Consider the following 17,383-nt stretch of genomic DNA (forward strand, 5'->3'; position numbering starts at 1 on the left):
TTTTTTTTGGGTTATTAATGTTTTAAGTATTTACGAATGTTTCATCAGCATACTATCACCTAAGTTATTATTTTTCTTTAGAGAAATAAAATTAAGAAAATATATTCATTTCACTCAAGCCCTAAGGGTGACTTACAAACATTCTTTTTCAATTCGCTCGCACTTCCATATAATTCTCATATAACAATATATTGTTTATGTAATATATAACGAGGCACACATTTCTCTAGAACACTAATAAAGACAACCGACTTGACTATTAAAGTATCAGTACAACATTTTGGGCACAGAATATAAGAATATATAAGTTCTAATTTCTTTAACCAAAATACTTTCACTATAACAGTAAGGTGAACTGTACAACATTGTTGTAAAAGATATTGAGTTGCAGCCATTGCCAAGTTTTTGGGGTAACCTGAAACCACAGCATTATCATTTTAAAATTCTATGAAAATTAAATGTTTCATATCCAATGTGGAAGACAAATAAACTTCACATATTTGGTAAAATTTCAAGTACAATAAGATGTTAAAGGCCAGGGAAAATTGAGCATTTTAAAAAAAAAAATCTATGCAAACAGTTAGCAATACTAACACTCCGCTGAAAATAATAAAAACAGAAAAAAAAACTGGCTAATATTCTTCAAAATGAAATGCAAAAAGGGAGCTCCCCAAAAGTAGACAATGGAACCTGTGGTATTAATTTGAATTTAAATTATAAAAAAAATAGAAACAAAAATTGTACCCTGTCAAAAAAGCAAGTATTTGGTTTTTATAATAAACCCATTATGCTAGAAATTAGCAAGCTGGTTCTATACTGGTGTCAGTTACCACAATACAGAAGTTGTGTCATGAGTAAGTCTTTTACTCCTTCACCAAAATTGTTAAAACTGTTTATAAATGGTAAAAACAAAAGTGTTTTAGTATTGTCAGCTAAGGCATTGAACATTGCTCCTGTTCCAACAATGAATGTGAGGTTTTAGTATATTCGAACAATGCAAGTAGAGCAATATGTATATCTAACTGTAGATATTTGGTTGCAAACTGAATATTAGAATCATAACAGTAACAACAATTAAACAAAGAATTAACTGGAGGAAAACCATGTCCGGGTTAACATGCTGTTTAAAAAAGATGGCATCATTTGAGTCCATGGTTTAGTGACATCCATTCATTGTGCGATCTGTCGATGGGTAAACATATAGTGCACAGTTCTCAGTGTGTTCCACATACTTAACCAAAGTCTATTCTTGGTCGATACTGTAGTACCATGGGGTAAGACTAAAAAAGGAAAAACATAGATTGATAAAAGCACATGTAAACTACAGGATGACTGTTCTGCTACAGACCATGAATTTTCTATTTAAGATTATATCTCCATTCTTAGTGATAGTTTCAGGTCTGTGCAGAAGCTATATTGATGAATTTATTCTGGTATCAATATGTTTTATCCTTCCGTTAATCATTTCTATACATTTTTGTTTATTTTGGAGTAAATTCACAAAACTCCACTAATGCACCAATGTCTGGATTTCTCTAAATAATACTATGCATTAGTTGAAGCAAGCTTAACCCTTCCTGCATCTGAAATCCATCAGGTACATCCTCAAAAATGTTTAACTCATCATAACCTTACAGCAGTTGTTTTGGGGAAGCAAATCTTTCGGTATGTTACAAGTGCCTGATCAAAACTATATTTTAAACACGCCACTAATCAGATTGTTGTTTTATGGATTGAAACACTAACTAGGTCTGTGAATCTTGTGATTAGTGTAATTCATGAAAAGGTAATTAACAATAACCAAAATAATAAAAATGTCAACAGATCAGGATATTATCAATGTTACAACCAGCTCACTTAGGAAACTTTCCTAACTTGCCTCAAGAATATTTAAGAAATTCAGGGAGCTGGTGACTTCAATGTATATATGCGATGTAATTATCCACAATATTCACATTGGCCTTCATGATCTAAAATGTTATGTTATGACACATGACAAAAGAAGTATATTTGGAGTCTGTATAATTTATACATACGGTTGTGGATGCCTCTGACACTTCACAGGCAGTTTCGCTGAAAGACATTTGCAGTGAGACCATATTGTTCTGATACTGAAACTGAAGGAAATGATGTCTTGATCAGAAACAACATCCACAACTGCATGTGTAAATTGAGCACTTAATTAAAAGTGTTAATACTGAAATAAGTGTTTGGACACATTTCATCCAAAAACATTTTACCATTTTTGCAATGTGTTTATTTAACAACGAATACCCTCTTTAATTTATTTTTCATTTAATATACACATACAAAGCTCTTTCTTTAAACACCATAAATATTTGACCTATTGTTTAGTAAAACAAGTAATAGTAAAAATAAATTAGAAATAGTGATAAACTAAGAATTAAAGAAATACAATTTTATTTACATTCTATTTAATGCATCCATAGAAAGGATTTTCTAGGTAGCCAAAAAGCACTACCCCCCCAAAATAAAACCCAAAATGTCTTGCTCTCTATGTCATGATCACAGTTTACACTGAACACTGTAATGAGTGGTTGTGATCACTGATTGCTCTGGTTAGCACAACAATGATGTGAGTGAGGCAGGGCCGGCCCAAGGCAAAATGCGGCCTGGGGCGAATTTTAAAATGCCGCCCCCCCCCCTTATCTACCTTTCCTCTCCCTCCGTCCCTGCCGCCCCCCCCCATTATCTACCCTTCCTCTCCCTCCGCCCCCCCCCCCCTTGTACTTACCTTTCAGCAGTCCTGCGGCGAGTCTCCCTGTTCGGTCTCGGTGCCGGCTTGTAATGCTGAGTGCCGGAAATCTTCCGGCACTCAGCATTACAAGCCGGCACTGAGACCGAACAGGGAGACTCGCCGCAGAGGAGAGAGAGAGGGGCGCCGAGCGGGTACTGACAGCATGGTAAGCGAAAACCACTCGGCGCCCCTTTCTCTCTTTCACTTTTTTTTAAAAAAAAGGGCTTGGGGCGGCAAAGTGCCGCCCCTTCAAAAGTGCCGCCCCTTCAAAAGTGCCGCCTGGAGCGGTTGCCCCACTTGGCTCCATTGTCGGGCCGGCCCTGGAGTGAGGCCAAAGCTACCAGTTCCCAAAGAAAGGCCTTAGTTGTGAGGCAGTGCCCTATGCTAAGGACCAGCCAGTAGTTGAGTGTGTGGACTGGCCTATTGTCTCAATCCAGCATGTCGATGATGTGACCCAAAATCATAACAGCATGGAATGTAAATATGACTGAAGGGTTTAAACTAGACATGAGCATTTGTTTTTGGACGAATGCGTTTTCGTGGCGAACGTTACCGTTTGTCCATTTGTCTGAATAACAAACGAGCGCCTACATAAGAGCAGAGCAGGCAGGGGATCCGTTCATCTCACTGTGACTGACACTGCTGTGTTGCATCTGAGCATTTTACAGTGTAAGATTTTTTTGTGTGAGACTTGGTGAGCCTCAGCCTGCCATTTCTCACAGTGTCTACGACTCTCTAAAGTTTTTAATTTACTTAATCAATTAATTAATTTCATTAAGATCATTTAACCAGTCCACTACTATCCTTAACCATAACCCTATAATTCTAAGCTAATTTTTACCCTCTTTCTTCCATCCATTGGTCTCAAATTCCCTACTGAACTTCTTCTACGTGTTTATTTCTTGTTTCCATGGCAACCGGACAAACAAGTGGAATTTCCGAAAAATGAAAATGTTGGACAAATTTCGCTGAATACCGGGATGGACGAATTTCATTTAATACGAAGAACCCCCCCCCCCCCCCGAAAACGTATGCAAACTTTCCACTCAATCAAGTCTAGTTTAAACTGTGGGGTAAATTATATATAAATATATATACCGTATTGGCTCGAATATAGGCCGCACTTCCCCCCCCACTTTAAGTCTTTAAAGTGGGGGTGCGGCCTATATTCGGGGTCTAGCGCCCGACGCCCAGGACATGCAGTCCCGGGCGCCGGGCAGGGTTAGGATACAGATCCCCCGCAGCGGTGCAGGGGACCTGCATCCTACTCCCCGATACGCTCAGACAGCCTCCCCTGCCAGCACTTTCCACGACGGGGGGGTGCCGGCACGGGAGGTTGTCTAAGTTTTACCTCTGCCCCCAAGACTTACCAGAGGAGACTCCCGAGTGTCTTGCGGGGCCGGCGGGGGACATCTACGCAATACGCGTACAAGTTGTGTACGCGTATTGCGTAGATGTCCCCCGCCAGCCCCGCAAGACACCCGGGAGTCTGCTCTGGTAAGTCAGGGGGGGGCAGAGTGGCAGCATATCTCGGGGGGGGGGGGGGAGAGACAGAGTGGCAGCATATCTCGGGGCGGGGAGACAGAGTGGCAGCATGTTTTTTTGGTGCTTTTTTAAAGAAAAAAACTTTTTCTTTAAAAAAGCACCAAACTTTTAGGGTGCGGCCTATATACGGGGGCGGCCTATATCCGAGCCAATACGGTATATATATATATATATATATATATATATATATACTGCAAAGCAATGTTGACTATGCTGAACTGCACAATATATTTTACATTTTCAAGGGAGCTTTTAACTATTTTTACTATTACCCACTCTTGTTCTCAAGTGTTTTATAACCCTTTCAAACAATATTATTCTAAGAACAAATGAAAAATAATAACATATTAAAATTAAAAAGTAATATTACAAACAATAACAACAGTATTCACTTACATTTTCACCCCTCAGTCGCCATCGTGTCATGTATATAAACTCCATTGTGTGGTCCTTTCCCATTATTTCACCATTGCATAGTATATCCAGCTGCAAAATAAAACATTTCACAGTAGCAGCAGACATGTAACTACTGCCTACGTAATGGGCTACAGAAAGAGCCAGATTCACATTGTTAGTACCACATCCAACCTTTTATTATAGGAAATGTCACTGAGATCAGGAACAAGTATCATTATAGGATTTCATAATTTAAGACGTGCAGGTTATAATGCTAAACCAATATTACTGGCGGAAGGTAAGTCATTTAAACTATTTTCATAGTCTGTATAAAAATATTTGTAATTTTTATAATTGTTACAGAGTCTACTGAAATGTATTCAGAGAGGAAGTACATATTTCCCCTTTTAAATTAATGCCTTTGTTATTTTTTGCGAACTTATCTTTGAACATAGTCAGAAGGCATCAAGGTCTTGTATCCTTTAACTGAAAAAAAACCCAAAGATAAACGTTCAGCCTTTATGAGGCATTATGGAACTCGACAGTGCCACACTGCATGGAATGAAAGAGACAGTTTAATGTTCCCGCAGCAGCTGCCCTCCTCCTCCATGGTCCGATTATTCTTGTCACCGGTTGCTTGAAAGCAATGGGGGCACTTTCCACACATGTGCATTCCCTGAGCCAGCACTGGAGCTGACTGGAGGTAAGTATACCATGTGCATGGAGGCAAGTATACCATGTGCATGGAGATGTTCTTGGCCAAACATATCTCCTGCATGGCATTTGGCTGAGGGGTGGGGAAGGGGGCAAATGTAAGTCTATTTGCAAAATGGACAACAAGAAAAAGGGACCATCCAGCTATCCTATGGATTAAAGTGCATAAGTTGGCTTTGCATCAAGGAGATGCAGGGAGACTACTGCTTTTTATTATCCATAATGTATATATAAATAATTAAGCATACACATTTTTACACATATAGTATTACAATTTGGAATCTGTCAAAGGTACCTACCTCATATGTACTTGGAAGTTTCAGTTTTACACTTAAAAACTTTTTTATAGTTCCAACTGTTACACGTGTTGAACAACGTATAAATTTCTTCATCAACCCCTAAAATTGATGATGAAAAAAATATTTTTGAATGCAGAACACAATCGCATTTTTCTGCTTTTTCGCGATTACATAAACAATTTCAGAGAAACATAGAATGTGACAGCCAGAGCCGGCCTTAAGTGTTCTGGTGCCCTGTGCGGACTACTTCTCTGGTGCCCCCTTCTCACATTAGTTGTCAAAGAGAAGCACACTTAAAAATAAAGCACTACTAGAACCATGGTTGTTTTGAAAGCTGAAATATCCATATTTAAAGGCCAGAACACCAGAGCGAAGTGCCAGGGAATTAAACAAAAGAATGGTCAGGTAATCCAGAGGTGAAGGGAGGCAGATAGCGAGCAGGGCCGGACTGGCCCACCGGGATACCGGGAAATTTCCCGGTGGGCCGGAAGGTCCGTGGGCTGGGCGGCCGGCAGACTAACCATGAAGACAGCCGCTGAGCGGCTGCAAATGGCATTGAACGCCTCCCTCGGTGCCAGGGGCGGGCTGGGCAGGGGGGCAATTGCCCCCCAGGCTGCCCGAAATCTAATCAAAGCGGCCGCTGGGTGCTGACGCGGCCGGCCGGCATCAGCACCCAGCAGCCGTGTGCGATGGCCGTCTAGTGATGGGAGCAGTGTGAGGGGTGAAAGCTCCGCCCCCTCGCACTGACCTTTCACCCCTCACTCTGCTCCCATCACTATGCAGCCATCAGATTGCTGGGAATGTAATCTGAACGGCCGATGCGTGCTGATGCCGCCGGCCGCCTCTGCTTCAATACTTTTTTTTTACTTTATATGGCAAGCCGATCCAGCTTACCATATAAATAAAAAAAAAGTGTTAAAGTAGCTCCGGCCGGCGGCATCAGCACGCACCGGCAGTTTAGATTACATTCCCAGCAGTCTGATGGCTGCATAGTGATGGGAGCAGCGTGAGGTGGAAGCTCCGCCCCCTCGCACTCAGACTGCTGCAGCACCGGATGTCAGGTCAGTGGCATCCTGTCAGCATAGAGGAGAACAGTGTGCAGCTACCAGGAAGTCAAGAGAAGTAGAAGGTGAGTAAAATAATGTATTTTTTGTACTGTATAATGTTTTTTGTATTTGTTAAAAACAAAAAAAATCGGCATGTGTGTGTATGTAAGTGTGTCCCCCTATATGCCACTCTGCCTCCAGAAATGCCTTATACCCCCCTATATGCCACTCTGTCCCATGATATGCCTTTTAACCCCCTATATGCCAGAGTGGCATATAGGGGTATAAGGCATTTCTGGATGCAGAGTGGCATAAAGGGGGTTAAAAGGTATATCATGGGGCAGAGGAGCATATAGGAGGGTATAAAGCATATCGGGGAGGCAGAGTGGCATATAGGGGGCATAAGGCTTTTCTGGAGGCAGAGTGCCCCATGATATGCCTTTTAACCCCCTTCATGCCACTCTGCCTCCAGAAATGCCTTATACCCCCTATATGCCACTCTGTCCCATGATATGCCTTTTAACCCCCTATATGGCAGAGTGGCATATAGGGGGTTAGAAGGCATATCATGGGACAGAGTGGCATATATTATTTTTTATTTAATATGGCAAGTTGGATCGGCTTGCCATATAAAGTAAACAAAAATGTCCCATGATATGCCTTTTAACCTCCTATATGGCAGAGTGGCATATAGGGGGTTAGAAGGCATATCATGGGACAGAGTGGCATATAGGAGGGTTGAGGCATATCAGGGAGGCAGAGTGGCATATAGGGGGGTATAAGGCTTTTCTGGAGGCAGAGTGCCCCATGATATGCCTTTTAACCCCCTTTATTCCACTCTGCCTCCTGAAATGCCTTATACCCCCCTATATGCCACTCTGTCCCATGATATGCCTTTTAACCCCCTATATGCCAGAGTGGCATATAGGGGTATAAGGCATTTCTGGATGCAGAGTGACAAATAATGAGATAAAAAGAATGGCGAATAGTGTGACGCGGGTATGTATAAGGGGTGCGTGTGGGTATAAGAGCTTCACCGTGAGATAAACTATATGGGGCTGGTCTCCAAATTTTTCCAGGGCTGCTTTTCAGTCCCAGTCCGGCCCTGATAGCGAGGTCAGAAGACAGTCCAAAGGTCAGCAAGATACAGGCAAAGGGGAATGGCTTTGCTAGGACAGTGTATCAATCACCATCGCATGAAAAAGCATTACTCTTACCTTAACTATATTGTCGCCTGATTGGCCATTATGTCGTAAGCAATCAAGGCAGATGGCAATTTGTGGATCACTTCTATGATAGTCTCTATTTTCATCATTTTCCTCTTCATCTTCTTTGCGTTTTTTCTCCTTTGGTATTCCATCTGTGTAAAAATACAGTTTTAAAGTATTTATTTTCACTTTTCAATTTGAGTTAACCCCTTCAGTCCCAGGGGTTTTTGCGGTATGTCGGTTCAGCGATTATTCTCCTTTCCTGCGAATAGTGTACCCACGTAAACTATATATTGTTCTTTCAAGGAGAGATAGAGCTTTATTTTGATACCGTAGTTAGATGATTAGCTGAAAATTTAGGATGAGAAATTTTATAAAACCTAGCGAAAATTAGAAAAAAACCCAACCTTATTTTTTATATATTTTCCCTATGAATCCTCACAAAATTAGGTAAAGTGATGGAAAATCCCCTCCAAGTTTATCAATTTAGGTGTCCTGATTTCAGAAATACCTAATTTATATAGATTTTCCATACTTTCCCAGCACTTATAGGAAACATCCTATAAGGTGTACATTATTTGTAGAATTTTTATTCTTACGGCTTAACGGGTTTGGGCGTTGTGAACGTGGGCAGGAGGGTTATACTTTTTAGATGTTGTGTTAGGGCAATGGGATGTAAGGGTTTTTTTTATTATCTTTTTATATTTTTTTTTTATTTTTTGGTATTTTTGGCAGTATGGTTAGAGGTCCTCTTAGGGACCTCTTGAACATGTTATTAATTCCAGTAATGTCACAATGACATCCCTTACCTCACTTTATTGTTTTTTATTATTATTTATTGTATTATTTTAGTGATTTATTTTTTTTTATTGTTAAAAAAAAAAAAAATCACACTTGTTTTTTCTTTTTTTTTTTGATTCGTGTTTCAGCATGTGAGAAGAGTGAGAAACATGGTTTCTCCCTCTCCTCCCTGCGGTCCCCCTGCATTGATCACACTGTGATCTCCATGCACGTCCCCACAGACTTGCATAGAGATCACAGTGTCTGTGATCAGTGCCTCATCCGAGTGATCAGATATTCCAGCAGGGTCTAGACAGAGCCTGCAGAGGATATCCTGTCCTCCGATGACCTTCCGGGTGATGTCAGCAGTGACACGACCTGGAAGGGAATGCCCGATTGCGAGATCGAGCATTTAAAACTGTAACAGTTTTCTGGTGTTCGCGTCGGCAGCTGTTCCAGGCGATCGTGAAGCAGAAAGCGATGCTGGCTTCTGCTGACAGAGGGTAGCCCAGGCTGTCAAACGATAGCCTGATCACCCGTGTAGCGGCAGGGATGTGTCCCTGCCACTGCAAGAAATTCAGGACGTACCAGTACGTACATAAGGGTTTCTTAAGATGCGTTTTATGGACGTATCGGTAGGTCCATAGGGGACTGAAGGGGGTTAAAGGTATAATGGATTTACTTTCTTTTGTTGTTTTTAGTTCATTGATAGAAGTTCAAAGAACAAAATTAATAATCCATGATATATATACACAGGTAAAAAATTAAAACAATTACCTCCATTCTCTTGTGGCCGTTTTCTCTTCCAGAATTCTAACTCACGATTCTGTTCCGCTACATAAAAGAAATTAAAATGTTTGTTAGAACAAGTACAATTTAAAGCAAATCAAAAAACCCTCAAATCATTGTAACAAGAAGAAACATATCATACCTTCACGCAATCCTGGAACTAATTTAAATATGATTTCTTCTAGAGTGTTGTCCAACCTTAAACAGAAAAAAACATACATGTCATTAAAAATACACTCATACAGAATTAACACTTTACTAGGACACCTATTGTTTTTTTTCTTAATCAAGCCCAAAGCCATAGGTACAGTTATATACAAAGTGAATACAGCTTCTAATGTAATCGGTACATTTGTACGTAAATATTCCATGAGTATTTTTCCTATTAGTCGGAACATTTTACTATTGGTCTGACATAATAGGTGTGTATGTATGTATGTATGTTTGTACATCTAGTACATAGATGTGGTGGTAATTACCATGAGATCACACATATAATGCATAACCATTGGAAAATATGTTTTCCCGAAGACAGCACCTGGACATACGTGCATTTCTTTAGCATTGAATATTAACTTTTACTACATCCTTGGGATGGATACAGATACCACTTTCACAGGTTGATGGACAATATGGTACCGTACTGTGCAGATTTGTCAAATCCAAAAAGCCAGATTACCAGGATTTATGCTATTTTGAGCTTCGTGGCTGTAGACTTTCCTTCCTCTTAAGGAAAACCATCCTTTCTCCTAATATTTTTGTCTGGCTCCTAAACGCTACAAAGTCTTGTCCCGCACTGTATAACAGCACACAATAATATACTACGGACCACAAAAGACAGCAAAACTAAAACATTTAATTTGGTGTATTAAAGGGAAAAGCCTGCTTGACACTAGTTTTACATTACAGAATTTAAAAAATAGTGTCTTTATTGAAAAATAAGCATGGGGCAAAGGGGTCTAATCACTATAGGGGGAGTTTGCTGGAGAGCTGCACATTTAAGATCTCTTATATAATTAAACGCTGTTAAGGAAAAAGTTTTAACTGCAAAGAGGGGTGAGTTGGCCCTGTATAATGTATAGGTAAATCAGTGTGGTGTATTTTAAGAAATATCCCACAATATATAATAGTAGATTAGATATGTAATTGATAAATCAGGTCAGCCACTTGGCTCCACGACCAAAGTGTAAGTAAAGCCTATTGCATCTGAATAAGCACAAGAGATCCTTTGCTGCTCTGATCTACTCTAAACCTCCTCATCGATAAGTTTCTTCCCAGTAGTTTTTCTGTAAAAGATTTATTTTAGCTCTTACCTCAGCATTTCTAAAGGATTGGTTTCATGCACCTGGTTGCCACATTTGGGGCAATCGTTGCTTTCTTCAAAATGTTGTACAATACAACTCTTACAAACTGAAAGAGAAAAAAAGACTGTGGTTTCAAGTGAGTTCTACAACTAGAGGACATTTCATAATGCAGAATGAAATTGCACCCTTGAAAACTATAAAGTTATCTGAACAGCAACAAATTATACTTGTAATTAAATATTACATATTTCTGAAACTCAGCGTATTTTACTAGGGCCATTTTGACACTTTTCAGGAAACTATAGTCTCACCAACAATATTGGCAGTAACTTTATTTTTTTTACATTTCGGTTTTGCAATTTTGCTTTGTATTTCTTGCCCAAAAAAACTGCAGAAAAAATGTATGTTCAGCGAGTTCCACGATTCAAAATACATATTTGTTTTCAAAAAGTAGTCAATCCAGCGTGTTTTTTGTATATTTCTTACTTTTAAGGTAACTGAGGAGTATTGTAGGGGGTTGGAAAGGTATTTTGGGATGGATCGGTGGACAGGGGATTTTTTGAAACTTTTTTAATTTATCTTTTTATATTTTGTTTACTTTTTCTGTACATCCTTTTTAACATTTAGATTCCCTTTTTTATACTGCGCTAACTAATTTTGCACAGGGGAACTAGTGACATCACCTATGGGGCTATGAGAGGATTTCCCTTTGGGTTTCCTCTGTAAAGCACTCTGGGGAATGCTATGGGGAGCCCTCTGAGTGCTGTTTGTAGCCCCAGGACAGCTCTCTCATGGGGGCAGCAGCATACCCAGATGCACACTGACTGACTGCACATCATGCGATCAGTCAGTAAGACACTGTGGCAGGAGACTAAATCGCGAGTCCCTGCAGCATCAAGGGAATTCACTTTGGGCTTTTCAATTAAGGTTACCAGATTTTTAAAATGAAATCAGGGTAAAAAACTATTTTATAAGCATAATTTCTTTAAACTATATATGCACTGTACTTGGTTTATGTTTATGAAGCGATTGTATGATATATATGTTATTTCTCACATTTTGTCCATGAGATGAAATGACATCAGTGCTCAGCGGATTATATAGGATAGTATCGTATGTGATGGGATTGGGAGTACCTCAGTACACTAAAAAAAGTCATCATACACGGGGCGCTTGAAGCCACAATTTAGTGCCACTGATCCTTTTAAATAAAATAAGAAGATTTGAATTAGAGTGAATAACAGAAAACCTTCACTTTTCCTCTCACTGATTTCTGGGTCTAGAAAGTTTTGTCCTCTGAAGTGACTACAAATTCAGGAGGGGGTTTTATCTCTGGATAAGTAAAAAGTAAACAGTTCAATTTATTCCTACAGTAAAAAAAGTGTCAGGAAACAGATAACCAAAAACAAACCACGACAGGCAAACACACACACTAGGACAGGCTTTCCACACTGACACCCAAACACACAAACCAGGACAGGCTCTGCCACACCGACACCCAGACACACACACACCTACCAGGACAGGCTCTGCCACACTAACAACCAAACACACACCAGGACAGGCTCTGCCACACCAACACCCAGACACACACATCAGGACAGGCTCTGTCACACTGACACCCAAACACAAACACCAGGACAGGCTCTGCCACACCAACAACCAAACACACACACCAGGACAGGCATTGCCACACTGACACCCAGACACACACCTCCGGACAGGCTCTGCCACAGCGACACCCAGACACACACACCAAGACAGGCTCTGCCACATCAACACCCAGACACACACATCGGGACAGGATCTGTCACACCAACAACCAGACACACACACCAGGACAGGCTCTGCCACAGCGACACCCAGACACACACACCAAGACAGGCTCTGCCACATCAACACCCAGACACACACATTGGGACAGGATCTGTCACACCAACAATCAGACACACACACCAGGACAGGCTCTGCCACAGCGACACCCGCACCAGGACAGGCTCTGCAACACCGACATCCAAAGACACACCAGGACAGGCCCTACCACACCAACACCCAAACACACACACCAGGACAGGCCCTGCCACACCGACACCCAAACACACACACCAGGACAGGCTCTGCCACAGACACCCAAACACACACCAGGACAGGCTCTGCCACATCAACACCCAGACACACACACCAGGACAGACTCTGCCACACTGATACCCACATCCCGATGGGCTAAACTAAAACAACTGCTTTGTTGTTGACCCCGCCTTTTGTGTTTTTGCCCAGGGGCAGCACTATGTGTATTTATGCCCCCTCCCTTTAGTATTGATTTATGTAATGGCCCCAGCTGCCCCCCTTGTGTATTGATGCTGCCGGCCCAGATAGATAGAGGGATGCATATCTGATTAGTTGGTTCCCTTCCATGGGTCTGTACAGCCACCATACTGCAGGGCAGCATTTTATCTGGCCTGGTAATATGCAAAAGTTATGTTCTTCAATGTCTCCTGGAAAACATGGCCAATGTGGTCAGCTTTGGGTATCTATGCCCCCAGCTAGCCCCAAATTGTATATTTATCCCACCACCCAGCCCCCCTTTAGTATTGATTTATGTGATGACCCCAGCCAGCACCCCCTTGTGAATTTATTCCCCCATACCCTTGCATATTGCCCCCCTTTAGTATCATGTCCGATTGCAGGACCTGCCCAACACTCAGATTGGAACCATAGGACTTGCCATCCTAACCTAAAACAGCCTCCCTGTGCCATGCCTCCCACTTAGACATCCATGCTATCATACACATATTCATTCATTCACTCATTACTACAGTACCCAGAAAGATTATCAGAATTAGGGTTATTTAGTTTGGAAAAAAGACATCTTAGGGGGGACTTAATAACTATGTATAAATATATAAGGGGGCAGTACAGAGATCACTCCCAGGACCTATTTATACCCAGGACTGTATCTATAACAAGGAGACATCCTCTACGGCTGGAGGAAAGAAGTTTTCTACACCAGCACAGACGGGGTTCTTTACAGTAAGAGCGGTGAGATTATGGAACTCTCTGCCAGAGGAAGTGGTAATGGTAAACTGAATAAAAGAGTTCAAAAGGAGCCTGGACGTGTTTCTTGAAAGCAATAATATTACAAGTCATGGATATTAGATTAATAGGGACAGAACGTTGATCCAGGGATTTATTCTGATTGCCATATTTGCAGTCGGGAAGGAATTTTCCCCCTGGTATGGGGCAATTGGCATCTGCTTCATAAGGGTTTTTTGCTTTCCTTTGGATCAACACAGTAGGGACACAATATGTATATAGGTTGAACTTGATGGACTTTGGTCTTTTTTCTACCTTATGAACTATGTTACTATGTTACTATTAACAAATACTCATTCATATACTCATTTACTCATTCAATCACAGATACTCATTCATTCCCTCATTCACAGATACTTATTAATCCCCTCAATCATGCATACTGCATCCAAGGACATAATTAAATCAGGGACAGTGTCCTCAATCCGGGGACTGTCCCCGGAAACCGAAGATGTCTGGCCACCCTATTTTAAATCCCTGTTAAATGTAACAGCACTCAATTAGAGAGTTGTCGTTCAATCTGACAAATTTTGGCCAGAAGGGAGACCAGGCTGATCCCTTATTCACCAGCAGGGATTTAGCTCAGCCAGTGCAAAATGGCCTTGACGTTTTTTGTGACATATCCTCTATGTCCATGGTCGTGAAGGGGTTAAGCATATAAATCTTAGGAGATGTAATTTTTATTCTCCTTCTGGCATTACCCAGGGGTGAACTACCTGACCCCATGCCGGTCCATCATCACTTCTTCCCAGCTCCTAGGGTGGGAGAACACTACTGCTTTCCAGTACACTGGAGTGTCCTGAAACACCAGGAAGCTGAGCCTAGTAAAGTATTGCTTTTTTGTAAAGGAATTACCTCCAATAATCAGAGGAGAAGCAGTTTATTGACACCAAACACAGGTCTTTATAAACACAGCAACATACATTAACATAGATAACGAGGCAAATGAAGATTTCAGGTAAGAAAGGGATGAAGGAGAATAGGAAACCAATCAACCAACATACTGAGCTAGGTCTGAAGACCAACCATAGAGAGGGGGACAGAGTTTGCCAATAGGTACACACTGGCTAGAGGGTCCAATCAGAAATTCCCAATTCCAAGCCATGCTGCAAATGTTCTAGTCTATCCTCCTTACACAGAGAGAGAAGTTTCATAGCAGGAGCAATTAACATTCCTGCAGCTTCTTGGTGCACATTGAAGGGGAGGAGGCAGCCTGTTTTGCTATACTATTATATTTATACTATCACACAGAGACATGCTGCATAGAGAAAAGGGCTGCGATGAATGTGGAATGTAATACTGTCCCAGTTACAAACACTTATATGGCAATGTACAATTCTCTTTCAGTGCTTTCTTTCACGTCACATGACAAATAATTGTCTCCAGCAAAAATTTTGAATGAGACAAAATTTTACATAATTAAAAAATTATTACTGGGAGGGGTGCTGACATTCAATATGATTAGGAAAAATGTTTCTATGGCTGCATTTAGTTACAAACATTTACATTTGACAAAGCAGGTGGAACAGCACTTTCAAGGAGTGTATTTATAACTTGATAAAATATACTACAAATATACACTACATATACCACTGTATTGGAGTGTGACGTTATAGATGATTTGGCTCTTCTCAAATGGCAAGCACAGCAAAAGGCGGTTCAGAAATTGAAGGGTATAGCTGTATATCACCAACATATTTTGGATAGATTATGAACAAAGGTAAAAACAAAACTGAAAAAAACATCTACTGTTGTAATTCCCTAGATGTTGATTAGTTTAACAATACTTACAGGTATGCAGACACTCTGTGACTGTGGTTGGCTTGATAAGGTAACCTTTGCAGATGTAGCACATGATAAAAGGATTGAAATCTTTTACCAAGAGCCTCTTTTGGGTTGCCATTGACAGGATGCCTGAAGACTAGTGATTACTGGACACAGGTGCCAACTCGTATATGGTCACAACTTATGGAAACGTTATCATTTCAGTTTCTCACATTTTCATGACCTTGACGACTATCCTCCAGGAGGACCTTTCACAGACACTTCTCACCGTCTTTTTCCAATCTTATTTTTGTTCAGTATTTAATCTACCTGTGAAACATGTGAGAAAACAGCAAAAAAAATCTGATAAGTAAAATAACAGAAATATATGTGTATCTAATCTTTGGTAAACTAAAGCTAACTTGACACGTTCATGTTATTAGTATAATTTACACTTTGAAATGTAGATGTTATTTAGTATAGTAAATTAAAGTACATTGTGTAAGTATTGTGTAGGTAATCTTGAAATGTTATTTTACAGACTTTAACAGAGAAATAAAAAAGCTTTCCTCATAAAAAAACACATCCCCTACCATCAATGTTTGCAGAAGATAGTTTGTGCCAGAGTTGAAGGGTGTCTGAGACCCCATGTGCAGAAAGAACTTCCATTGATAACAAATGGAGAACTTTCTTACCAGTGATTGGCTGCTTCAAGATTGTTGCAAAAAAACAGACTGCAGAAGGGCCGGTGCTTTGCAGATTGGAAGCTGCAGCTTCTCACTACATTTAATGAATGTATATTAAAGAACTAACAATGCACTTTAATATGCATTCTTAATTGGTGTGGTTGTACGGGACACCAGACCTTTCCCTAACAATGTACCATAACTTGGCTAAAGAAAATTTCTTGGTCTGACATTTACCTCACTTTTTTAATGTAAAGACAGCTATAAGGCATCAATAAACATATAGTCTGTTACTATTAACATTTTCACATATGTTTCTATTTGTCTTGAATCTGCTTGGAACATATTTAGGTTAAATATAAATGTTTTCTGCACTCTAGAACAGGGCACACAACTCCAGTGCCAGAAGGGCCGCGAACAGGCCAAGAATGCTGAACAACAAATAATTGAATGAGTTTTTAATTGAGATGCCTGTGTTCAAGCTGGGCCATCCAAATATTTTTGACTGTTTCCAGCCCTCCTGTAATGGAATTGTGAAGTCCTGGTCTAGCCCCCTGGGACCCAGCTATCCTCTAGTTATCTAAAAAATAAAAAGAAAGAATCCACAGCTAATGTATTGTCATACATATAGTTCATGTAAACCTTCTGCCCTATTCTTTGAATGCAATGTTTCCCAAGGGATGCATACAAGCCCGTTATTAGCCAGCATATCTTACTTCTTGGAGGCTAGCTATGGTGCCAAGGAACCAGTAGGCACTATTAGGGTTTTATGGCCATAGTTGGGAAGGAAACTTAAAGGGACACTCCAGCCATGAATGCATATGACCAGTGTGAAGAGTTTTGTAAATTAATTTGCCCCTTTCCCACCCCCAGCTAAATGCCCTGCAGAAGACGCATTCGGCCGAATGCGTCTTCCGCACGTGATGTACTCACCTCTAATCAGATTCAGTTGTGGCTCTGCTGAACAATGCATGTATGGGGTCTGTTGAGACCTCAGTCCA

The 17,383-nt window shown here is 40.7% G+C and overlaps 1 protein-coding gene across 1 annotated transcript; it reads right to left on the reverse strand.

Moving 5' to 3' along the window:
* Positions 1 to 1,232: 1,232 nt before the first annotated feature.
* On the reverse strand, positions 1,233 to 15,835 carry LOC149298944 (polycomb group RING finger protein 5-like). Its single transcript, XM_089486949.1, has 9 exons — positions 15,724 to 15,835; positions 10,849 to 10,945; positions 9,678 to 9,733; positions 9,524 to 9,580; positions 7,976 to 8,118; positions 5,713 to 5,811; positions 4,696 to 4,789; positions 3,985 to 4,047; positions 1,233 to 1,282 (listed from the first exon to the last, which is right to left on the reverse strand). Exons 1-9 carry the CDS (start codon positions 15,833 to 15,835, stop codon positions 1,233 to 1,235), a joined length of 771 nt encoding a protein of 256 aa, XP_089343075.1.
* Positions 15,836 to 17,383: the final 1,548 nt, after the last annotated feature.

This window comes from Sceloporus occidentalis, unplaced genomic scaffold (genome assembly GCF_023333645.1).
Source record: "Sceloporus occidentalis isolate IW3139 unplaced genomic scaffold, rSceOcc1.0.p SCAF_30, whole genome shotgun sequence".
In the NCBI taxonomy this organism is placed as follows: domain Eukaryota; kingdom Metazoa; phylum Chordata; class Lepidosauria; order Squamata; family Phrynosomatidae; genus Sceloporus; species Sceloporus occidentalis.

Coding starts and splice junctions, on each gene's coding strand:
- LOC149298944 (XM_089486949.1), bottom strand. CDS start 15,835: ATGGCAACCCAAAAGAGGCTCTTGGTAAAAGATTTCAATCCTTTTATC. Junction 8,119..9,523: donor ACGGCCACAAGAGAATGGAG/GTAATTGTTTTA, acceptor ATTTTTACACAG/ATGGAATACCAAAGGAGAAA. Junction 4,048..4,695: donor ACTGAGGGGTGAAAATGTAA/GTGAATACTGTT, acceptor CTGGCAGGGGAG/GCTGTCTGAGCGTATCGGGG.